A 24037-nucleotide genomic window follows, 5' to 3' on the forward strand; every position below is an offset into this window, starting at 1 on the left:
CACAAATATGGACTTTGACAGGAAACAGTGGCCTCCTCCCCTGACCTTGCCGTGTTTTCCGGTTTGCCCCTGGGCAAGAGAGTCTCCCCTCCTCCTGGACAGGGTGCAGGTCGCCGACCTGAGGCATGGAAGAAGCTGGCTGCATGGGGAGCCACACCTCCCAGGCAGGAGGCCGTGGCCTGGGGCTCCTGGGCCAGGGGTCCCAGAGCCTTTTTTTTCTCGCTCTGTCACCCAGGCTGGAGTGCAGTGGCGCGATCTCAGCTCACTGCAAGCTCCGCCTCCCTGGTTCACACCATTCTCCTGCCTCAGCCTCCTGAGTAGCTGGGACTACAGGCACCCACCACCACGGCCAGCTAATTTTTTGTATTTTTAGTAGAGACGGGGTTTCACAGTGTTAGCCAGGATGGTCTCGATCTCCTGACCTCGTGATCCGCCCGCCTCGGCTTCCCAAAGTGCTGGGGTTACAGGCGTGAGCCACCGAGCCCGGCCCCCAGAGCCTTAGTCTCAGAATCACACCCACCCCACGGAAGGTGCTCAGAGCGACCTTTTCCCACTTCTGGGATCCCTGCAACTGTTTTTTCACTGGAGTTAAACAGTTTCGTTTTATACCTCCCAGCCCAGGGCGTCTGTCACAGCTTTCCAATCCATGAGCCCACGAATCGGACTGGACACAGATAAACTGGGACAGGACGCCGGGTGGCAAAGGCCGGGACAGCTTGGCCACTCCCTCCAAAAGGTGCCTCAGACGGGGGCTGTGCAGGGCTGCAGGAGACACAGGGGGACCCCGTATGGCCCGTTAGAGACAGGGTCTCCCGGACGGGAGATTCCTGTAGCCTCTCTTCCTCCTTTACGCTTTGTTTCTCAAGCGGGAAATCGACCATTGCTGCCTTTCCACAGACAGGTCGGTGAGTACCAACAGGGAAGTGAACTGACAGGGAAAGGCCCTGCCCCACCTCCCACGCTAGAGTGGCCATGCGAAGGTGATGATGGCGCCCCAATGCAGGGACGCCCCTCTCCTGCCTGGGCCCTAATTGGCACGGCACCTGCAGGCCGAGCCCTGGGTCCCCATCCCTGCCGTGAGCTCGGCTCTCAGGTCAGACCGAAAAGGAATGGAGATCTTTTAAGGCTTCGGACAGGTGTGCGGACAGGTGGTCCGGGGCCCGGGTAGGGGGCGCAGGCCCTGGTCTCCCGATGCCCTTTCCAGCGTCCCCCTGCGCTTCGCCGGCGATCTGGGCACAGTGGCGGAGGGACTCCCGCGCATATGGGAGGAGGGCGGCTCAGCCTTCCAGCCCCCGGGCGCGCCACTGAGGCCTGCGGTGCAGCGGGTGCACCCGCAGAACGCCCGGCCCGGACCGTGGCGTACACCGTGCGGCGACGCGCTCGTGGCTTGCATGTGGCGTCCACCTTGAAACGAAGCAGGCTCGACGCTGGAAACTCGCTTCACCCGCCTCTTCGCCGTCCGCAGGCGGCGACTGCACGCTCAGAAACCCCCGCGCGCTTCCCACGCCTCTTGGACGGCAGCCCCGGAAGCGCGCTCGCCCTGGAGGTCGCAGAGCGAGCGGCGCGCGCCGGGCTGGGCCTGTGGACCAGGAGGAAATTGAAGCGGCGAGGTGGCTGGGACGGGCTCCCCCCGCGGGGCTCACGGGGACGGCTGCCCCAGGCTGGGCGCAGAGGACATAGCCGGGGCGGGGTGGGGCGGGACGTGGGCGGGACCCTGCGGGGCGGGGCTTGCTTGTGTGGGTGGTGCCCATGAGGGGCGGGAGTGTGGGCGGTGCCTGGGAGGACGGTGGCCCTGGGAGGGGCGGGGCAAGGGAAGAGGAGGAGCGGGGGCGGGGCGTGGGGGGGGCGGGAAGAGGGGCGGGGCGTTGGGGGGGACCCCGGGGGGAGGGGCGGGACTTGAGGGGCGGGGCACGGGGGAGCCCGGGGGCGGGGCGGGGCTTGAGGGGCGGGGCGCGGGGAGTCCGGGAGGAAGGGCGGGACTTGGGGGCGGGGCGTGAGGGAGCCTCGAGGGAGGGGCGGGCCGTGGGGAGTCCGGAGGGAGGGGGCGGGGCTTGAGGGGCGGGGCATGGGGGGCCCAGGGGGAGGGAAGGTGCTTGAGGGGCGGGGCGTGGGGGAGGGGAGGGGCTTGAGGGCGGGGCGTGGGGGAGGGGAGGGGCTTGAGGGCGGGGCGTGGGAGGTGCCCGGGAGGAGGGTCCGGCGGAGGAACCGAGGCTGGAGAGCTAGCTCGGGTCTGAGGTGGGGTGAGCAGGCGGCGGGAGGAAACCAAAGGCGGCGGCTGGCTGAGCCTGCAGCTCGCCGCTGATTTACCCAGGACCACGCTCCGGAGGGGTCGTAAGCAGTTTAGCACAAGTCCGTCATCCGCTAGTCCTGAAAGCGATGGGCAGTGGGGTCAGGGGCAGTGGGAGGGAATCCACCCGGCTGACGTCCTGCGGGTTCTCCGGCTCCCGGGGGCTCGGCGGCGGGCGGGGCCCTCAGAGCAGGCCACAGGGCTGTGAGCTGTGAGGGGCGTTGGGGGTCCAAGCTGACGCCCGGAGCGACCGGGATCGCCAAGTCACGCCCCACGTGGCCTGGAGGCTTTTTCCTGGTCCTCCCAATCCCTCAGCCAAAGGCTCTCATTATGTGGAGAAAGGAAGTCACTATTTGGGAGAACTGACTGTCCCCAGGGCACGTCCCAGAAGGGGGCACATCCTTCTGAGGAAGCGCAGGAGATTCACAGGCAGCCTCTATGCGTGCACCTCCATTCAGGATGTGCCAGGACGGCAGACCACGGCTCACGATGCTGGCAGGACCAACAGCCGGGCACCTGGGCCTGGGGACACCGGAGGGACACTGGCCGCACACGCGGGCTGCAGAGATGGTGACCACAGGCAGTGCAGCCGCTGGGTGTTGGCCTGTGAGGCCATCTGTGAGGGTCTGTGGAGGCCAGCAAGGGTTTTTCACAGCTGAGAGGCGCATAGGGACCCGAGATGGCAGGAGCTGGCCTCACCAGCTGCCCAGATGTGAGCTGGCTCTCCCAGGCTGGAGGAGCTGCCCCAGGGTGCTCAGAGAGCCAGGCACTTATTTCACTCCCTGACCCAAACCCCCAGTGGGAGGTCAGTGGGTGCCACTAAGTCCTCCCCAACCCCATCGGGCGGCAGCATACAAAAACCTGGGTTCACATCCAGCTTGGCCGCTCACTGTCATGACAAGTGGACAGATGCCCTGGGCCTCAGTTGACCCATCTGTAAGTGGGGCCACGCGACAGCACCTCTGTCACAGGGCTGGGTGTGGGGTGAACAGCCTGGTCCCCGGAGGCAAGTAGTGTGGTACCCTGAGGCCTGAGGCCAGGCTCCAGGACCACTCAAGGAACAGGGGATTTGAGGCAGCTCAGAGAGGACAGGCCCAGCAGCCGGCCCCAGCCTGATATCTTCCCTCTGCTCAGGCCCCAGACGCAGCTGCATCCTGGAGTCCTTCTGAGAAATGTGGGACCTGCCCCAGCTCCAGCCCAGGCGAGGGGCACCAGCCAGCTCCAGAGCTGCCTACCTTCCCTGACAGGTGCACAGGTCAGCGCCAGGCCAATCCCAGAGCGAGAACACCTGTGCTGGACTGAGCTGGAGCAGCAGGGTGGCCTGCACAGGTGAGGCTGCCAGGAACAGTCAGTGCAGCTGTGCCCAGGCCTGGGCAGGGCAGCCATGGGTGGGCCCTGATGCGGAAGGGTGTCCGGAGAGCCTGCCCCACTATGGAGAAGCCTGGGGGGGAGAAGGCGGCAGAAGGGAGGGCGGGGCTTGTCTCAGCGGCCACTCTCTGGCCTGTCCGGATCCTAGCCGTGCCTTGGCCCCACCTGGGGTGCAGGCAAAGGGCCTGTTCAGAGATTCTACTGGGCATCAGGCCACTACTTCCAGCGGCCAGATAGCTTCCTGGGGCCTCAGGACCCTGGGCTGCCCTCTGGCCCCGGGGAAGGCATGGGCAGGGAGAAAGGCAGAAGGGGGATGGGAGGGGGAGGAGAGTCTCAGCCAGTGTCCCACTCGGTTGGACAGCACTGTTGTCCAGTCACCAGCTGGCTGGGAGGACGGCTCCCACTGCAGGATGGACCCCAGGGAGGAGGATGGAGCTTCATGTCAGACATCATCCCTCACACCACAGAGTCGGAAATTGCTCACCCAGAAGTGGGGGTATATGGCACTTTGGGAGGCCAAGGCAGGAGGATTGCTTTAGGCCACGAGTTTGACGAGACCAGCCTGGACAATATTGTAAGACCCTATCTTTACAAAAAATAAAATTATCCAGGGCCTGGTGCAGTGGCTCATGCTTGTAATCCTAGCACTTTGGGAGGCCAAGGGAAGAGGATCGCTTGAGCTCAAGAGTTCAAGACCAGCCTGGGCAACATGGCAAAATCCCATCCCGTCTCTACAAAACAAAACAAAACAAAACAAAAAATTAACCAGGTGTGGTGGCTTGTGCCTGTAGTCCCAGCTACTTGGGAGGCTGAAGTGAGAGGATTTCTTGAGCCAGGGAAGCAGCAGTTGCAGTGAGCCGAGATCGTGCCACTAGACTCCAGCTTGGGTAAGAGAGGGAGATTCTGTCTCAATAAATAAATAAATAAAATAAAAATAAAGAGGTGTTGAAGATTGCTTGAACCGAGGAGGTGGAGGTTGCAGTGAATCGAGATTTTGCCACTGCACTCCAGCCTGGGCAACAGAGCAAGACCCTGTCTCTAAAACAAAAACAAAAACAGAAATAGGGTTGTTGGCTGTCACTTAGCTGGGGCTCGTGGTGATGGGGTCCGGTGGCACATATGGAGGGCATTGCTGGAAGGAACAGAGGCCACCTCCTCCTCGGGCATCTGGTAGGGGAGAGCAGCCCTGGGCCAAGGCCACACAGTGCTGGGGGTTGCAGGACAGCCTGGAGTCTGCACAGGGGCCTCCTGGAGCCTGGTTCTCCAAACAGTCCCTGAGGGAGCACCCAGAGGAAAAGAGAAACAGAAAATCAGGCCCATTTTTGGGCCATAACTTTCAGGCCACTTTCTCTTTTTCTTCTTCTTCTTTTTTTTTTGAGACGGAGTCTTGCTCTGTTGCCCAGGCTGGAGTGCAGTGGCACGATCTCGGCTCACTGCAAGCTCCGCCTCCCGGGTCCACGCCATTCTCCTGCCTCAGCCTCCCAAGTAGCTGGGACTACAGGCGCCCGCCACCATGCCCGGCTAATTTTTTTTGTATTTTTAGTAGAGACGTGGTTTCACCGTGTTAGCCAGGATGGTCTCGATCTCCTGACTTTGTGATCTGCCCGCCTTGGCCTCCCAAAGTGCTGGGATTACAGGCGTGAGCCACCGCCCCCGGCCTTTCTGTTTTTTTTGAGTTGGAGTTTTGCTCTGTCACCCAGGCTGGAGTGCAGTGGCACAATCTTGGCTCACTGCAACCTCCGCCTCCCGGGTTCAAGCAATTCTCCTGTCTCAGCCTCCCAAGTAGCTGGGACTACGGGCGCGCGCCACCACGCCCAGCTAAATTTTGTATTTTTAGTAGAGATAGGGTTTCACCGTATTGGTCAGGCTGGTCTTGAACTCCTGGCCTCAGGTGATACACCCGCCTCGGCCTTCCAAAGTGCTGGGATTTGACACGTGTGAGCCACCGTGCCCAGCCTCAGGTCCCTTTCTCTAAAAGTCAGCAATTCTACCAGATGAACAAACAAGACCTAAGCCCCTGGCAGTGCCTTCTTGCTCCCTGCCCACGGGTGTCCCAGTCCTTCCAGGCTGTGCCTTCGAGCCTACAGAGGTCGTTCACCGTGCGTGTCCCTGACCCTCTGGAGGATGCGCAGGGCCCAGGCCACCCACTGTCCTTATTTTCCAACACAGGGGCAGAGAGGGAGGCGTTGGATGGAGCCACCCCACGACTCCCCTGTGAAGGTCTGCACGTCACTCAGAAAGTTGAAGCAAATCAAGCAGGGTTGGAGCCCACAGTTCACAGCCAGCTGCACAGGGGATGCGCCAAGCACAGTTTCCTATGACAAGTGGAAACCTGTGCACTGCAGATGAACCGGGTCCTGGAAGGTGCAGGGACCAGGCAGCATCTCATCTCAGGACATCAAGGGCTGTCCCCAACCAGCAGATTTCCCATAAAAACGTGCTGAACTGGGGACAAAGCTGATTCTACAGAGCCGAGAAGCCAGACCTTCCCCGGGGATTCCCGAGGGGGTCCCAGCCACCCTCTCCACCTGCAGAGGTTTCCTGGCCCACTGGTCCTCTGAGGGCCCCCTTCCAGCTCTTGGCCCATGGGGGAGCCGCTTCCTCAGCTCTGGGTGTGGTGGACAGGAGACCTAGGGGTCCCTGCACCCAGCTGGGCTCAGCATTTTCAAGCTGAACTTGGTGCGCGGCGGCTTGGAAAGCCGGGAGCCTGCTGCGTGTCTCCTGGGGCTGCTGTGAAAAAATGACCACACACTGGGAGCCTAAAATGAGTGACATTTATCTTCTCACAGTTCAGGCAGCTGGTGTCCAAAATCAGTGGTTGGGAGGGTGGAGCTCCCTCTAAGGCTCTGGATGGCTGCTTCCTGCCCCTTCCAGCCCCGGGCCCTTGGCATTCCCTGGAGTGCAGCTGCTCCACCCCCAACCCCAAGCCTCCTTCCTGTGTCTCTGTGTCCAAATTTTCCTTTCCTTTTTTTTTTTTTTGAGATGGAGTTTTGCTCTTGTCGCCCAGGCTGGAGTGCAACAGCACGATCTCGGCTTATCGCAACCTCCGCCTCCTGTGTTCAAGCGATTCGCCTGCCTCAGCCTCCTAAGTAGCTGGGATTACAGGCGCCCACCACCACACCCAGCTAATTTTGTGTCTTTAGTAGAGATGGGGTTTCACGAGGTCTTTCAGGCTGGTCTCGAACTCCTGACCTCACATGATCCACCTGCCTCGGCCTCCCCAAAGTGCTGAGATTACAGGCATGAGCCACAGCACCTGGCCAATTTTCCTTTTCTTTCTCTCTTTTCTTTTTTTTTTTTTTTTTTTTTGAGATGGAGTCTCGCTTTGTCGCCCAGGCTGGAGTAAAATGGCGCAATCTTGGCTCACCGCAACCTCTGCCTTCTGGGTTCATGCAATTCTCCTGCCTCAGCTTCCTGAGTAGCTGAGACTACAGGCACCCGTCATCACACCCGGCTAATTTTTGTATTTTTTAGTAGAGACGGAGTTTCACTATGTTGGCCAGGCTGGTCTAGAACTCCTGATCTCAAGTGATCTGCCCGCCTCGGCCTCCCAAAGTGCTGGGATTGCAGGCGTGAGACACTGCACCCGGACAATTTTCCTTTTCTTACAAGAACACTGCTCACACTGCATTCAGGGCCAACCCTAACCCAGTATCGCCTCATCCTGATTTGATTATAGCGGCACAGACCTTGCTTCCGAGTGAGGCTACTTTCTCAGGTACTGGTGGACATGAGTCTTCGGAGACACTGCTCAACCCACAGCACTCCTCCAGCTTGGTTTCTGTGACTTGTCTTCCCCAGAGGAGGGGTGCCCTGAGAGGTCTCCACTCCCTGACCGGCTCCTTGGTGCCGCGCACTCTGCGAGGCTTCCCAGGGAACAGAGCACACAGGACCACCCTCCTGGGCAGACCAATCAGCATCTGAGCTCACAGTTTCCCAGCAGGGCTGTAGGGTGGAGAGAGAAGCCTGGGCTGGGCTGGGCTGGGGAAGCTTCTCTGGGGAGGGGACGTCAGAGCAGGATCTGGGGCTGATAAAAGCCCACCCCTGGGTAGGGGCAGAGTGGGGCAGGGGGCTGAGCCCCACACGTGGGGATGGAGGACAGGCTGTGGGAGGGTGTGAACCGGAGACTGCTTGAAGGGGTGCTGGGGACTTTGAGAGAGGGTGGCTGGCCCTGTCTGGTCGGGGATGCTGGCCCAGACACAGGCCATGGCTGGGATGGGGTTCAGGAACAGGACCGCTGCCTCTCCCGGGCCAGGGCCCTCCCCAGCTGCTCCTGGCTTTCCGGTTCTTGGGGTTGGGGGCGGGCCTGTGCCATGACCCCGCCACTGAGGCTGTGAGGAGGCTGTGGGTGCCCAAGGGCACCAAGGCACACCCCTACTCTCGCACCCCATGTGTGGGCCCGAGCACCTGTTCTGCTGCCCCAAAGATCTGGAGAGGTTTCCCAGGCAACTGTCTCTCACAGCCTGTCTGCCTGGCACTCCCGTATCCCATAAATGCCACCACATCTGGCTATGGGCGGGCACGCCTGCCTGGCATCCACGGGCCAGCAGGTGTGGCGGAGCACAGCCCACTTCCTGGCTGCGTCAGAAGGCTGCCAGGGCCTTTTGGCTGTCCTTGCCAGCAGGCGAGCACTGCCAGGGCACTGTGCGTGGGTGCTGGGCCATTCTGCCATGTGGGAAGGGGTGGAGGCAGCCCAGTGCCTTCAGCATGTGCCTAGGGTGCCTGTCAGCTACAGGTCTCACTTGGAAATTGGGAGGGTGCACGGCCACCAGGCTGCTTAGGCCTGCCAGCCTCAGGGCCTGTCACCGCTGTCTTAGCCTGATTTGCAGGGTGTCAGCGCTGGGCAGAGATGATCATTTGGGTGACTCTGAGGATGCCAGTGGCTGGGACACTTGTTCTTTCGCGGTGGAAGGAGTTGGAGAGGGCTGGTTCCCTGACCTGCGGCCAGCCTGGCTTCTGAAACCAGCTCAGTGGGCTGGGGCCTGATTCATCATCCATAAATGCGTCCTTTTATGCCACAGTGGGTAAGGGGCCTCCTAGCCCACCGGTCTGCAGGTGCGGGAGTAGGAGATGGGTGGCTCTGATGCCCCCACCCACTCGAGCAGCTTCTGCTCTGCCTGGGATGCAAACTCCCACAGCTGAAACATTCTTTTGTAAACATGAATTTTGGCTTAGAAAAAACTCATTTCCACAGTGCACGTGTCAGTCCCAACCAGAAATTATTTTCCAATAAAGCAAAACTCCCTGTCACCACAGCAGCAGATGGCGCCGAAGAAGTGGAGCCTTTTCATCAGGTTCAACTTTGAAACTTCCACCAGCACCATCACCAGCACAACTGTGTCGTGCTGATAACTTGAGGACAGGCAGGACAAGGTATGTTTGTTGGAGGTGAACACGCTTTCTTGTCTTGAGAGTCTTGAGTGGCCAGTCCCCTTCCAGGCCCTCGGCTGGCAGGCAGCTGTCGGGGAAGCTGTCAGGCGGGAGGAGATTGGGGGTCAGGCTTCCTGACAAGTGGAGGCACCCGCCACGTGCCCAGAGCAGAGGTCACCCCAGTGCCTTTCTCTGTGGACTTATCCCTGGCTGTGGGTCACAGGGGCCTGCTCCACTGCCCCCTCCCCGGTGGTGACATGGGAGGAGGGGAGATTAATCCAGAGCAGCAGATAAACCGGAGGGGAAGAGCCCCCAGGAGGACAACTGTGACACATTGTGCTGCCTCTGTGTCCCCAAAGCACCAGGCCCAGAGGCCCTGCTTTCTGCCCCATGGCACTGGCCTGGGGCCCTGGCTCCTATTCTCTGGTGGCCAAGGGTGAACGAGGCCCACTGGGGTGGCTAAGACCAAAGGGGATGGGGGCCCCCCAGCTTCGGTGCTGCAGGCTGGAGCCAGGCTCAGCCAGCCCTGAGGTCCCCTGCAAGCCCGTGCCTCCTACCCTTGGGGCACCTGCAGCGAGAGCTTCCCAAGCAGCCCGCGCCAGCCGGGCAGCACAGCTGTCCCGGGTCTGGGTCACTAGAGACCCCGCCCTGCTTCTGCTTGGCTCTGCCCCTCTTGGGCCCAGTGGCCAGGGCACCTGCATGGGGGAGCCGGGAGGGGCCGGAAGGATGCTGAAGACCCCAGCAAAGCTCCCGTGTTTGGCTTTCCAGGGGTGGGGGCTGGGTCCTCCTGCCCAGAAAGGCCCCTGTTATGGGGCAGCAGCCGCACACAGTTGTCCCTCACATGGTCCTCCAGGACAGGGCAGGGGCCTGAGGTTCCCAGGCTCTGCCCATGGGACCCAGGCAGGGAAGGAGATGGGTCCCAGGGGCTCGGAGCCCATCCGGAGGACGGCCGGTCTGTGGCAGGAGGGCACTGGACCATGTGGGGGCCGCAGAGGTGGAGGCAGGAACCACCCCCAGGCCCAGCAGTGGAACCCTGGGGTTGGGGAGCCAGAGCGGGGAAGGGAGAGGAAGGAGCAAGAACACCCCCCACCACCCCCGGCATGGCACAGAGAGCTGAGCAAACACTTGTCATCAAGGGCCTTTCTCCTCTGTCTTTTTTTGTTTTTCGAGACAGAGTCTTGCTGTGATGCCCAAGCTGGAGTGCAGTGGTGCGATCTTGGCTCACCACAACCTCTGCCTCCTAGGCTCAAGTGGTTTTCGTGCCTCAGCCAACCAAGTAGCTGGGATTAAAGGTGTGCACCAACATGCCCGGCTAATTTTTGTATTTTTAGTAGAGGTGGGGTTTCTGCATGTTGGCCAGGCTGGTCTCGAACTCCTGGCCTCAAGTGATCCTCCCGACTTGGCCTCCCAAAGTGCTGGGATTGCAGGCTTGAGCCACCACACCTGGCCTTTTTTTTTTTTTTTTGAGTTGGGGTCTGGAGTGCAGTGGCACGATCTTGGCTCACTGTAGCCTCCACCTCCCCGGGCTCAGGTGATCCTCCCACCTTAGCCCCCCAAGTAGGTGGGACCACAGGCACATGCCAACATGCCCAGCTAATTTTTTATTTATAGAGACAAGATCTTGCCATGTTGCCCAGGCTGGTCTCAAACTCCTGGGCTCAAGCAATCTGCCTGCCTGGGCCTCCCCAAGTCCTAGAATTACAGGCATGAGCCGCTGGGCCTGGCTTTTTCTCCTGTCTTGGGAGGCTGGGGCCAGTCTTCCTGGAAGTACCCAAGGCCCTCCTGCAGACCATGGTGACATTTCCAGGAAAGACCCAGAAGCTCGGAGCTGAAGCCAGGGCAGCCAGGACTGTCGGGGAGCCCTGGACACTGGCTGTTTGAGAGCGCTTGGTCAGCTGGCACCTGCCATGTGGTGGACGTGGGGCTGCGGAGACCCCACGGCTGGGCTTCTCTCGCCTGAGAGCAGGCCCAGCCACAGGCCACCTCCCACAGGGCCCCCTGAGACCACACTGCCTGCAGCAGCTCCCCCAGGCCCCCCTCCCCCTGCCTGGGCAGCACTCAGCGCTGCATCTCCATCTGCTCACTCAAGTCGAAGGGCCTGGGGGGTTGGTGCCTCCATCTTGTTCTCCTGGGGGCCTCCGGCATCTAGAGCAGGAACGTGTGCTGAAGAAAACCACTCATGCAGGGAGAGGGGGACCTCCCAGTCCAGGCCCTGCTGCTGACCCCTTCCCTGAACACCAACCCATGGCCTCCAGGCGAGGGCCCCTTGAAGGACAGTGGGCCAGGCCTCCAGGCGAGGGCCCCTTGAAGGACGGTGGGCCACTCGGGTGGCCTGGGTTCAGGGCCGGGCCCCACAGCTGAGTTCTGGAGGGAGGGCACAGACGACTGGGGGCTGGGAGGGGCCAGGTGAGGGGTCCGAACAGCCAGGGAGCTTTGCAGGAGGGGTGCCCAGCGTAGCCCCAAAGCTGCTGGGGCTGGGCAGGGCAGAAACTGCCAAGGAGTCCCAGAGCCCTGAGTGGCGTCTGGCGAGGGCCCCTGACCCTGATCTCTGTAGACCCCACTCCTTCCGTGAGGGTGGCAGCCACTCCAGGGCCCAGCGGGGCCGAGGGAGAGGCAAGTGGCCTGGGCCCATGGGGCACTGGGCACAGCCAGGTGTGGCATCAGGGTGCCTGGGCGGCTGCTGCCACCACGTGGCTGACTTTGAGGTCGCAGAGCCCGGGGTCCAGGCAGGAAAGCCCCTCAGCTGCCCCCAGGGCCCTGGCCCAGGCCCCTGAGGCCCAAGTGAGCCACCTGGACTTTGTCACTTCGCCTCTGGTTTCTTGGTTAAGGAGCTTGAGTTCCCCGCCTTTTGTAAAGAAACGGTGGTGGCGACGGCGGATTTCAAGCTTTGTTTACTCCTGGAGTGGTTCTGGGAGGAGAGGCGGCTCCGCAGAGCCGGAAACGGGGGCGGGAGCTGTTGGGTGCAGCCGGGAGGAGGCAGTGCCCGGGCGGGCCGGGCAGACATCGGGGTAACGGAGGCTCGGGGGCTGCCTGGACGGGAAAGGGGACACGGGCCGGGCTCCCCAACCTGGGCCCCCCACCCTCACGCCAGGCCCCCCTGTGCGGTGCAGGACGAAGGAACCCTGGCCTCAGTTTCCCTACAGGCTGGGATCAGGGTCCCTGGGGTTCCGACTGTCTCGGAGGGGGGCGGCCTCACTGCAGGGATCTGGAGGCGGGGCCTGGGGCGGAGGCGGGGCCTGGGGCGGGGGCGGGGCTTGCGCTCACTTCCGCCCGGCGCGGGCTTGGATGGAGGCGCCGCGGAAGCCGCGGCTGGGGCTGAGCCGCCGAAGGCCGCCCCCGGCTGGCGGGTGAGGCCGGGGGCCAGGCGGGGGCGTGGCCGGTTTTCCCGCTCCCACGTGCTTCCCGGCGCCCCCGCGGGCCTCCCGCTCTCTTCTCCCCCTGGGGAGGGCTCCCCGCCCCCGGGCCCGGCCCCCACGCCCGTCGCCCCACCCCGCGCCGCCGTTCAGCGCCCGCCTTGAGCCCCCACCCCACCCCGAGCTTCCCCCGCGCTGCCCTAGGCCCTCCCGCGCCTCTCCCATCATCGCGTCTTCCCTGAGCACCCCCCATCTAACCCTCTATCTTCCCCAGGCCCTCCGCAATCTCCCCAACCATCGCCTCATCCCGCTGAGGACCCCACATTGCCACCCACCCCCACCGCCCCCCCACCCCCAGTACCCCTCATCTCCCCACTGTCTGCCCCAGCAGCCCTTCCCCCAACCCTGCCCGCCACCTCCCCCACCATCGAATTTCCCTCTAGTACCCCCCATCTCCCCGCTCTCTCTGCCCCAGGCCCTCCTCCCGGGTCTCCCCCACCATAGCGTTTCCCCCGCTGAGTACCCCCTGTCTGACTTCTCTGTCTGCCCCAGGCCTTCTGGCGGCCGCCCGTGGTTTCTCCTGGGGAGTGATGAGCGGGAGCGGCTCTGGGCCGAGCTGCTGCGCACGGTGAGCCCAGAGCTGATCCTGGATCACGAGGTGCCTCCACTGCCCGCCTTCCCTGGACAGGTGTGCCCACCGGGCCCATCGTAGCGGTGGAGGGGTTTCCAGGGCGGGAGCTACCGCTGGGCAAGGCCCAACAACTCTGTGTTGCAGGAGCCCAGGTGCGGCCCGGAGCCCACTGAAGTCTTCACTGTCGGACCCAAGACCTTTTCCTGGACACCCTTTCCGCCGGACCTGTGGGGCCCGGGCCGTTCCTATCGGCTGCTTCGCGGGGCAGGAGGGCACCTGGAATCCCCCGCCAGGTCCCTGCCCCAGCGCCCGGCACCTGATCCCTGCAGGGCCCCCAGGGTGGAGCAGCAGCTGTCTGTGGAGGGTGCCGCGGCCCTGCGCAGCTGCCCCATGTGCCAGAAGGAGTTCGCCCCCAGGTGAGTGGGCCACCCCTGCGCCCGGCCCGGTTATCCATCCGTGTTTGGAAACCATAGCCGTTTAGAAGGTCAAGAGGTGGCCGAGCTCAGTGCTGGCTTTTAAAGCCCTGTTTCACACGTGGAAAGGTGGCCCAGTGCTGTGGCCTGGCAGGTCCAGGTGGCTCTCTGTCACGGGTCTGGGGTCCACCTGCTTGCCGTGCTCCGGGGGCCCACAGACAGCACAGAAGGAAGGCTGGGAGCACTGACCCCGGGTCCACCTGGCCGTCCTGGAAGCCGATGGCACCAGCGTCCCCAGGCCCAGAGCACGGGAACACCTTCCCGAGAGTGGGTCATGGGTTTTAAAAATGAAGGCCATCTTTTTTTGTCTGGAGATGCTTTTTCTTATTTTAGAAACCCAATGTATATTTTTATATATTTTTTAAGTAAAGGGGAATGGAACCCAGTTTTGCTAAGAAGATAACCCAAACTGCCCAGTGCCTGGCCTCGTGTCTGGCGACCTCTGGGCCCTTGGCCTCCGGAGCAGGTACTGGGGCTGGGGTGGTGTGAATGACGCTGGTTCGTAACTTTTGGTTGAGTTAATGGGCAGCAGGTTTCAGATCTTATATGGCCTGGAGACCAGGTCCTTCAGTCATGCCTGATGCCCCTGGTCTTCTAGAAGCAAAAACAGCTCGGGAATGCGAAGGGACCGGAGTCCAAAGTTAGCAGCCAACAACAACAACAACAACAACAACAACAACAGAAAAGTCTGGGTGCGGTGGCTCGTGCCTGTAATCCCAGCACTTTGGGAGGCCGAGGCGGGCGGATCACGAGGTCAAGAGTTTGAGACCAGGAGTTTGAGGTCAATATGGTGAAACCCCATCTCTACTAAAAATATAAAAAATTAGCCAGGCGTGTTGGTGGGCGCCTGTAGTCCCAGCTACTCGGGAGGTTGAGGCAGGAGAATCGCTTGAACCCGGGAGGCGGAGGTTGCAGTGAGCCGAGATTGAGCCACTGTACTTCAGCCTGGGCGACAGAGTGAGACTCCGTCTCAAAAAAAAAAAAAAAAGAAAAACACAAAACGACTGAATTAGTTATCAAAATCTGCAGCAGAAAACCTGTACAGGCAGTTCTTTAGGCGAGCCAGTACTCATCCAGAGAGAAGAAATGCCCTGGAAACAGGCTCCTCCAAAATGGGGCGCTTTATGGAAGCAAGCCCTTCAGGGCCTGGGGTTGGGGTTAGCCCCATGGCACTCCCAGCACCCCACCTGCACGTCACACATGAACAGCACAGGGAGGGGCCTGGTGACACATCAGTGGGGCTTGGTGGGTGAGCAGTGCAAGGGGCCAGGGCCCAGGACAAAGTGCCCCCGCCCTCCCAGCGGTGCCCAGAGCCTGCAGCAGGACCAGAGCATTTTTCAAAAACATTTCCAGGTCCAGCCGTCGCTGCATATGCCTCTTCCTGGGACTGGCGTTTTGTGATTGTCGTAAACTACAGTGCTGTCCCACATGCTGATTCTGCGGAGGCATGGGATGTTTTTTTAAAATAGTGAAGACTTCTTGATTCCTACCCATCAAAAGAAATCCAGGGGGCTGGGCACGGTGGCTCACACCTGTAATCCCAGCACTTTGGGAGGCTGAGGCAGGTGGGTTGCTGGAGCCCAGGAATTTGAGACCAGCCTGGGCAACAAAGCAAAATCCCATCTTTACACGCCTGGGCGTGGTGGCGCGTGCCTGTGGTCCTAGCTACTCTGGAGGCTGAAGTGGGAGGATTCCCTTGAGCCAGGAATTGGAGGCTGTAGTGAACTATGATTGCACCACTGCACTCCAGCCTGGGTGACAGAGTAAGACCCTGAATCTAAAAAAAAAAAAAGTCCACGGACAGAAGGTACCGTTGGGAGCCCTGGGGAGAAATCCATGCTCTTGGCTGAAGCTCTGAGATCCTTGTTGCTGTCAGGGCGCTGCCCCCCACCCCCCGGGGAGGGGCTTTTGTCTTTGCATCGCCTGCTTTTCCAGAGAGTCTAAAAAAAGACTCCTGAAGACAAGGACGTTCACGAGGAAAAACTTGCCGTTTTGAGCTTTTTAAGCAGTTGCTGAAAGCTTGGCAGACTGCCTCGATTTTTCCTAAGTAGGCGTCAATGAAGTCAGGTCCAGGCCTTGGTGTGTCTGGAATGCTTCGAGCACATTCGAACACTTGATCGTAAGGGAGAGCGGGTACTTTGGAACTGGAACTCACCCGAGGCTGTGGCCACGGCATGGGCAGGCTAGCTGGGGGACAAGCCCCATATCTTTGGGAACAAGGGTTTGCACAGCCACCCTGGGATGCCCTGGGACTCCACACAGGACCCCAGCAGGGAGGCCACCTGGATTGGAGGGTCTGGTCTAACAGCCGGACTTGGTCTTGAACCGTCGCCCTGTCCCGCACAGGCGCCTGCCGAGCCCAGAGCCCTGGCAGAGGCGGGTCTGAGGAGTGGAGCTGCCGGGAGGCCTCCCATTTCTCCCGGCCTTGGTGTTCTCCGGGTCACCCGGAGGACCGTCAACTGCTGGATTTGACAAACTACGTAGAATGTTCTTTGTGTCTTTAAGATCCTCTGTGGTCCTGTTTGGACATTTTGTGCATTTTAAGACACCTGGGGGTCACGTGGGTGGATGGGAAGCCAGGCACCTGGTGAGGGGTGAGGATGTTGGGAGCCGGGGAGCCAGGCACCGGTGGGGGGAGGATGTGGGGGAGGATGTCGGGAGCCAGAGCTGCGTTTTGTCTCTGCTGATGTGGCGAGGCCCTGGGTTGATCATTGGGATTTTTTTTTTTTTTTTTTTTTGAGACGGAGTCTCGCTGTGTCGCCCAGGCTGGAGTGCAATGGCACGATCTCGGCTCACTGCAAGCTCCGCCTCCCGGGTTCACGCCATTCTCCTGCCTCAGCCTCCCGAGTAGCTGGGACTACAGGCGCCCGCCACTGCGCCCGGCTAATTTTTTGTATTTTTAGTAGAGATGGGGTTTCATCATGTCAGCCAGGATGGTCTCGATCTCCTGACCTCATGATCCGCCCGCCTCGGCCTCCCAAAGTGCTGGGATTACAGGCGTGAGCCACCGCGCCTGGCTGGTCGTTGGGATTTTAACAGCCCTGAGGCCCCTCACGCTGCCAGGTGCCAGCCCACCCTGCAGCCCTGCTCCCCTGCCCACACGCAGAAGACACCAGAGGCATCTGGGCTGAGCCCCCACTGTCCTGCAGCCGGGCTGGCCCATCCACACTGCAGGGCCTGGTTGTATCTGCTCAGTAGCCGAAGCCTCACGAACGGGGCAGATCAGGCCGGGACAAAGCTCTTCCGCTACAGGCAGGGGTCTGAAGGCATCTCAGAGGGGTCTGAAGGCATCTCAGTGTCCCCAACCAAGGGACACTACCTGGAAACCCCGGGACAAGATGACCTCGGTTCAGATCTTAGGACCTTCTGGCAGCCTTAGAGAAAGCTTGTGGAGGGAGGGGCTGCCCATCCCAGGATGGGCAGAAGCCGGAAAGTCTCAGACTGAGTGACCCTCGGGGGCTTCAGAAGGCACTGGGTGGGCTCTGCCAGAGTGAGAAGGCAGCTGATGACTGCTGGAGCCGGCCCCGGGAGTGGGGGTCCAGCTATGGTCTGGAGAGGGGGACTTGAGGGTTGCAGTGGCCACACAGATGGGACACAGCAGAGCCCAAGGGCAAAACGGTGTGTCGTGGACTGGTCTGAGGGCAGAGGCTGTAGGGGAGCGAGGGGTGGTGTGGCTGACAGGTGGACACAGGGACACGTGTCCTGTGGACTTGGCCGCTCAGTGGGGGTGTGTCCCCCAGCAGTGGTGTGTGAGGGATGGTCACTCTGATGGGACACTGACCACTTGGCCTCCAGCAAGATCTAGGCCCAAGTCTAGGCTGAAGCCGCCCACTCGGTCCTGGGACATCGTCCCCGGCAGCTCTGCTGAGCACGGCAGCTCTGCTGAGCACACCAGCTCTGGCACTCTCGGGGAGTCATGGCCGGAAGTCAACTGTCCTGGCTTCCAGGGCCACACCTTGGCCAGGCCTGGTGATGGTCATTTCCAGCCACTCCAGTTGGGCTGATGGGGCCACATGAGGCCGGGGATAGAAGGTGGCTGCGCTCAGACACCCCTCCTGGCCCCCCACTGAGTGCAGGGCGCTGACCTGCAGGACTCGGATGGGTTTTCTCCTGCCAGCCCTGCCTGGCCGGCCACCATCCCAGCGCCAGCGCCCTCTTGAAAGGTGCAGGGGCCGCGTGGGGCCTCCCAGAGTGGCAGGTTGGCAGCCTGCACGCCGGTGACTGTGTCCTTCTCCGTGGTGAGGCTTGGTCCCTCCTCGTCAAAAACATAAATTCTCTGACGTGAGCTGCACATCCACTGCCCAGCCGTGTTTACTTTCCTGCCTCCTGTAGACGCAGGGGCGGCGGCTCTCCCTGGCAGGCCACCCGCCGTCCTGCCTTTTCTCCGGGTCAGGCCGCCTGTCCGCTGGCTCCCTTGGTCTGCCGGGCTCCACGATGAGCGCGTTCTCAAGCTGAGCAGGCGCCAGAATCCCACAGAGGGGCTTGTTCAGACACAGGTCCCCACTCGCAGCTCGGACGCAGGGGCCTGGCTGAGAACCTCCGGCCTGGCGTGGCCTCCTCACGGGCAGAGTGTGGAGACACCACTGGCGGTTAATGTGGTCTGCCGGGTGCATCAGCCCCTGGGGTGGCCCCATCCCTTGTTTCTGACCAGCCGGATCCTCTCCAGCGGCAGCAGACGGCCCGGAGGTCCAGACAGTGCTCTCTGCGGCCAGCATGCCGCGGAGGTGGCTGAGTGAGTGTGGCTCCTCCCTTACAGGCTGAGCCAGCTGGATGTTGACAGCCACCTGGCCCAGTGTTTGGCCGAAAGCGCAGAAGACGCGATGTGGTGAGCGCCATCCGGAGAGCCCTGCGCAGTGTGTGACGCCCGGACACGCGCTCTCCCGCCAGAAGCCCCGCCTCTCGGCTCCCCCGCATGCGCATTAAAGCAGGGCGGGCTCCTGTCTGTCTCTCCTCGTGTTGTGATGAAACATCTGCTGCTTTTCTTTCTGACGTTCGGTTTAGGGCAGATTCACTGCAGTGAAATCAGAACCAGACACAGCCCCAGGCGGGTAAGCTGACCCCTTTCCCCTGGCGCCCCCACTGTGGACAGCGGACGGGCTGAGGGTAGCTCGTTTTCCTAACTTTGTGGACAGGCGTGGTTAGCTCATGGGCAGTCACGGTTTTGTTTTTTTTTTTTTTTTTGAGACATGGTCTCGCTCTGTCGCCCAGGCTGGAGTGCAGTGGTGCAATCACGGCTTATTGCAGCCTCAGACTCCCGGGCTTGATGATCCTCCCACCTCAGCCTCCTGAATAGCTGGGACTACAGGCGCGCATCACCACACCCAGCTACTTTTAGTATTTTTTGTACAGATGGAGGGGTCTTGCCATGTTGCCCAGGCTGGTCTCGAACTCCTGGGCCCAAGCGATCCTCCCGCCTTGGCTTCCTGAAGTGCTGGGATTACAGGCGTGAGCCACTGGCCCCAGCCTCTGGTGGCGTTTTTGTTTTTTTTTGAGACGGAGTCTTGCTCTGTTGCCCAGGCTGGAGTTACCCTGGCATGATCTCGGCTCACTGCAAACTGTCTCCCGGGTTCACGCCATTCTCCTGCCTCAGCCTCCCGAGTAGCTAGGAGTACAGGCACCCGCCACCACGCCCGGCTAATTTTTTGTATTTTTAGTAGAGACGGGTTTCACTATGTTAGCCAGGATGGTCTCGATCTCTTGACCTCGTGATCCGCCCGCCTCGGCTTCCCAAAGTGCTGGGATTACAGGCGTGAGCCACCGCGCTCCACCATCGGTCATGTTTTAATTCCCCAAGATGAACTTGCAGCTGCAGCTAGTTATGAAAAGGAAAGGCTCCTGTCACCGTGTGCTGCGGGCCTGTAACTCCCCAATCCCTAGGTTGAAATCTTCACCACAAGGCAAGAACTCTGCCAGGACAGGAGGTCAGGACGGCGCCTCTCGATGGGATTAGTGCCCCATAATGGAGACCCTGGGGAGTTCCCTTGCTCCTTCTACCGTGGGGGACACAGGCCAGAAGAGGGCCGCCCTCTGGAGCTGACAGTCTGGTTGAAGCCCCAGGTCTGTGGTCATTTGTTAGGGCTGCGGGAGCTGAGACTTCCTGGGGACTCCAGGGCCTCATCATTCGCCAGGGGTTTTGAGGCAGCTTCTCTTGAAATCGGGAGTTTCTGGGGAAGGACAGCAGCAGCGGGCATCTGGTTCACCCAGACCCGTCAGCCACTGTGTGCCTGGGCTCACGGTGTGAGTGGAGCACGGGGAGCAGCGTCTTCAGGGAGCTTCCTGTCCACTGCTGTTCAGCCCCCAGGTTCTGGAGAGCCGGGCTCTGCGGGCTTAGCCCTGACCCCCATTTGTGGTGGCCGAGGGAACAGATCTGGGGGTAGACTGGTGTGAACACCCAAGATGAACACCTAGACGTCTGTATTTTCCTTTCAATCATGGCCTCGGGCCGCAAAAAACATGGAGCCATAAATGCAGATCACTAAGGGAAAGAAAATGCTACACACTGTGATTCCAACCCTAGGGTGTTCTGGAAAAGGCAACACCGTGAGGACCAAAAACATCAGAGGGTGCAGGGGCTAAGAAAGCACAGGCGGAGCACCGGAGGTCTCCGGGGCGTGGGCTCCTCTGCATGGCCCCACAGTGGTGAATCCACACTGTCACGCGCCTGTCCACATCCACGGGACTGATGCTGCCCTGGGCGAGCTCGGCAGGAACTCTGGACGTGGGGCAATGACAAGAGCAGGCCCAGCAGCTGTGAGCAGCGTGCCCTGTGGTGGGGGAGGCTGGGCAGGGGCAGGCCAGGGGCATGGGGACTCGGCTGCACCTTCTGCTCATTTTGCTGGGAGCCTAAAACTGCCGATATAGGCCTACTTAAGAAAATGGCTTCAGGCCGGGCACGGTGGCTCACGCCTGTAATCCCAGAACTTTGGGAGGCCGAGGCAGGCGGATCACCTGAGGTCAGGAGTTCAAGACCAGCCTGGCAAACATGGTGAAACCCCGTCTCTACTAAAAATACAAAAATTAGCCGGGCGTGGGACAGGTGCCTGTAATCCCAGCTACTGGGGAAGCTGAGGCAGGAGAATTGTTTAAACCCGGGAGGCGGAGGTTGCAGTGAGCTGAGATCTCGCCACTGCACTCCAGCCTGGGCGACAGAGCGAGACTGTCTGAAAACAAAAAAGGAAAATGGCTTCAAAAACCTTTGCTTCTTGGAAACACCTACTTTTAATGAAAATAACGTGAACATTTTCATTAAAGTCTTTAATGGATGTGCAAGACTTTGAATGACCCTGGCCGTCGAGGGTGAGTGTCATCCATGGGAGAGCCGGCCAGCCACGGGCTCCATGGGCAGTTGCCCCGCACCGCGTCCACGCAGGCCCACCGTGCAGCCCCCAAGTCACCAGAGTTTTCAGGAACCACTTCCAAAAGACACACCGTCGTGACTGGAGCCATTGGCAAATATCAGGATTTTTCAAACCACACTTCAATACATCCTTCACTTTAATTTATAAAACAAATTACTGAATATAAAAGTCTCCCCTCTGATGAGCACAGCATTACTCACACATTGTGTACAAGAACAGCCAAACTGGTAACCGGCACGCTATTGGCAACATGGCAGTATTTAGGTAAGTGCCTTAAATATTTAACAAATCAAGGAGGCTCATGGAAAGCAGTTTGCTTGTTAACCACTTCCGGGATACACTGGGGGTCTCCCACTCAAGGTGGGGTCCCGGCAGCCCCGCTCCCCCGACAGGTGTGACTTCAGCGGCTGCAGGCTGGGCCTCGCCACCTAGGCATCCCCACGCTGGTCTGGGACACCTGTGAGAGACCCAAGGTCGGCTCCTGGACTCTGCCCTGGGGTTTCTAACTTTCCGTCTTTGGAGTTGAGTCTCGACAGCTAAGGTTGGGAGTGTGGCTGAAACCCGTCTCCACATTCCACCTCGAAGCCTGAGCTGGGGGAGGGGCGGGCGTCCAGGGTCTCGGGCTGGGAGGACGGGCTGGCAGTATGCCCAGCGCTGGCGTTCTTGTCCTAGCACCTGGGGCTTGGGTGTGAATCCACCATGTCGTGCTGAGCGCCAGGCACGGAGCGGCACCCTGAGAAACCTGAGTGTGTAGGGTGGGCCACGCTCACCTGCTGGGGATGACCTTGTGGCCAGGCAAGGCGCGGCACAGACCTCCTAACTTGAGGTTTTCCGTATCTCTTCCCCAAGCCACCAGCCACACAGTGGGGTGGAGCGGCCCCCGAGTCATGGAGGCCTGGGGTCTCTGCGCCTGGCCAAGAGGGCTGCGTGGCAATTTCCACACCTGTGCACCAGGCCCCACTCAGAGGCATGAGGTGGTGCGACCCCCTCTCCCAGGGAGCTCAGAAGAAGGCTCTGCCACACCTGACACCCGGCAGCTGGCAGACCTGCCTCTAGGAAGCCTCAGCTCTGGACAGCTGTGCCTTCACCTGAGGTGTGGGAGGATGGAGAGCGCGGGTGCGTTCCCGGGAACAGGAGGTCCGCGCCGCTGGGAAGAGTGCCTGTGTTTCTGGGTGTTTGTAGGGTCGTCATTTTGAACTTTAAGGCTGGGGTCCGTCACACATACATCTTTTAGTTTTCCCTAACTCTCAGTGCTGTGTGACAGATAAGAATATTTTCCAAAAATCAAATGCGTCGCACGAGGCATCGTGCAGGCACTGCTTAGTGTGGTCAGAAATGGATTTGTGCAGATTAAGTATTCAGTTTTTTCTCTTTTTTGGTCTACTGTGCTTTGGTGAGCCACGTTTTAGAATCTCTGTGATCCAATTTCCCCCATCGGTCCAGTGAGCTGGCTGGCCCAGCTGCCATCTGCTTAAGGTGTCACTTCACCCTAGACCACAGCGGCTGGGCACACGCTCTGCAGGAAGAACAACAGGAACTTACCAGGGTTTTTAGGAAATGGTGCAAGTTTGTACAATTCTTGATTGCGGTGTGTCCCCACAGGCACTTAAACTCCCGCCCCCACCTGTGTCCTGCTGGCTCCTAAACTGCCCCCCTACGTGTGGGTTGCGTCTGAGACATGGGGCAGGCGCCACTCACGGAAAAAAGGCATCAGAGGAGCTTCCACATCATCGGAACATTTTATTCCTCAGGACGCTACACGCTCACTTTCCTGGTGGAGCAGGTCAGTGCATCGAGTTCTGTTTCCGTGGAAATTGTGCACCTTGGAAACTGCATGACAGCCCCCTCGGCAGGGTCCCCGTGGGTCCGCCGTGACGCAGGCACAGCAGCAAGTTCCTCCAGCACGAAGCTGGCCTGCCCGGGCCCAGGTGTGAGGGACTGTTCTGCTCCCAGCAGCGCCTGCCGACGCTTCCCTCCGCGGTCTCGGCGCAAGCGTCTGTCCCTGGCCGCCCTTGGAGCCGTGCCCAGCCTGGCATGCATATGCGGTGGTTAAGGATACAGTTAAAGGGTCAATCACGCGTGTCCACGACAGAGACGCACGCGGCCTCACACCGACTCCTCGGTGGACAGCAATAATGGGTTGATATACTCGAAGCCTTCGAACTCCGACTGGTCGATCCTCTTTATGGCATCCCTGTGGGCAAAGGTGGCAGGGGGTGGGGGGGTGACCGTGTGTTCATTCCCTTGGGGGAAGCGGAGTCACGTTCGCATAAGAATCCTCCCCCAACGCCCACTGGAGAGATGACGCCAGGCGGGCGGGACTCAAGGACAGGCCGGGTCAGCAGGTGCCCAAGGTGCCAGCCTGCCATGGGGCTGCCCGAGGGGTGCTCCAGGGTCCCCGCACCGAGTGGGACTTACTCATCGTCTGGGGTCAGTTGCACGGGCTCGCTGGTGAACTGTGTGTCAAAGTTGTCCAGACCGTAGTCGTCCGTGATCTGTGGCTGGAATGGAGGGAGAGCCTGCTTCTTCTCCAGCTTGGAAAAACAATACGAGAAGGGTCAGCTCTGCGCAGGCGTCATCCCTACCAGACTGGGTGTTTTGCACGCACTTGAATCACAAAATGAAACAGTAAGAAACAGCATTTCAATCTGCCTAGCATTTGAATGCCAAGTGTTTTTTCTTACAACACAAAATCTAGAAAATGTCCAAAGTCAGAAAAATTGTTACCGAGCTGAGAAATGCCAGTGTCGGCCATGCTGGCCACATGTAGGATGGAGCAGGATCCCCAGCCACCCATGCGAGGCCACCCCCTTCCTGGGGGTCCTTGTTCAGAGGGGCACCGACAACTAACTGGCTGAACGAGCTGTCTCATGACATCTTGGAACCCTGACCATAAAGGTGCAGGACCTGGCCACAGCACTCTGCCTGCACTGTCACTGCACGGACCTGTCTGTCAGGAGCCTCCTGCCGGCCCATTTCTGCCTATCCAGGCATCGACTTCAGAATCTCAGGTGCTGCTGGGTGCAGCACACCAGCATGGCACATGTATACATATGTAACTAACCTGCACATTGTGCACATGTACCCTAAAACTTAAAGTATAATAATAATAATAATGAAAAAAAAAAAAAAAAGAATCTCAGGTGCTGCTTGGCAGGAGAATGCCCAGCAGGCGGGGCTGGCCCTTGGCTCAAGGC

At 60.2% G+C, this 24037-nt stretch overlaps 2 protein-coding genes and 1 long non-coding RNA gene across 14 annotated transcripts in view; 2 read left to right on the plus strand and 1 right to left on the minus strand.

The window, feature by feature from the left end:
* The first annotated feature begins 2178 nt into the window (after positions 1 to 2178).
* LOC129010263 (uncharacterized) lies at positions 2179 to 8913 on the plus strand. 2 transcript variants are annotated; one of them, XR_010125463.1, is made up of 3 exons: positions 2179 to 2349; positions 3422 to 3616; positions 5825 to 8913. It is a non-coding gene; the product is annotated as an uncharacterized LOC129010263 (long non-coding RNA). The 2 variants fall into 2 exon arrangements; XR_010125464.1 differs by having other exon boundaries at positions 2202 to 3223.
* A 3361-nt stretch (positions 8914 to 12274) lies between these two features.
* FAAP20 (FA core complex associated protein 20) lies at positions 12275 to 23533 on the plus strand. 3 transcript variants are annotated; one of them, XM_054444250.2, is made up of 4 exons: positions 12275 to 12372; positions 12931 to 13066; positions 13154 to 13425; positions 22443 to 23533. In XM_054444250.2, exons 1-4 carry the CDS (start codon positions 12311 to 12313, stop codon positions 22483 to 22485), a joined length of 513 nt encoding a protein of 170 aa, XP_054300225.1. In that variant the 5' UTR covers positions 12275 to 12310; the 3' UTR covers positions 22486 to 23533. The 3 variants fall into 3 exon arrangements, with proteins under 3 accessions (XP_054300225.1, XP_054300219.1, XP_063516513.1); XM_054444244.2 differs by lacking the exon at positions 22443 to 23533 and adding an exon at positions 18239 to 18449; XM_063660443.1 differs by lacking the exon at positions 22443 to 23533 and adding an exon at positions 14081 to 14291 and having other exon boundaries at positions 12289 to 12372.
* The window catches only part of PRKCZ (protein kinase C zeta), a 136379-nt gene continuing 135086 nt past the window's right edge, over positions 22745 to 24037 (minus strand). For all 9 annotated transcript variants that reach the window (XM_054444169.2, XM_054444222.2, XM_054444177.2 and 6 more), the window contains 2 exons: positions 23259 to 23374; positions 22745 to 23034 (listed from right to left, as the gene is read on the minus strand). In XM_054444169.2, coding sequence (XP_054300144.1) covers positions 22947 to 23034; positions 23259 to 23374 — 204 coding nt within the window. In that variant the 3' untranslated portion in view covers positions 22745 to 22946. The remainder of the gene's footprint in view (positions 23035 to 23258; positions 23375 to 24037) is intronic.

Source organism: Pongo pygmaeus, chromosome 1, assembly GCF_028885625.2.
Source record: "Pongo pygmaeus isolate AG05252 chromosome 1, NHGRI_mPonPyg2-v2.0_pri, whole genome shotgun sequence".
Lineage (NCBI taxonomy): Eukaryota > Metazoa > Chordata > Mammalia > Primates > Hominidae > Pongo > Pongo pygmaeus.

Coding starts and splice junctions, on each gene's coding strand:
- FAAP20 (XM_063660443.1), top strand. CDS start 12,311: ATGGAGGCGCCGCGGAAGCCGCGGCTGGGGCTGAGCCGCCGAAGGCCG. Junction 13,067..13,153: donor TGCCCGCCTTCCCTGGACAG/GTGTGCCCACCG, acceptor TCTGTGTTGCAG/GAGCCCAGGTGCGGCCCGGA. Junction 13,426..14,080: donor CAGAAGGAGTTCGCCCCCAG/GTGAGTGGGCCA, acceptor CTGGTCTTCTAG/AAGCAAAAACAGCTCGGGAA.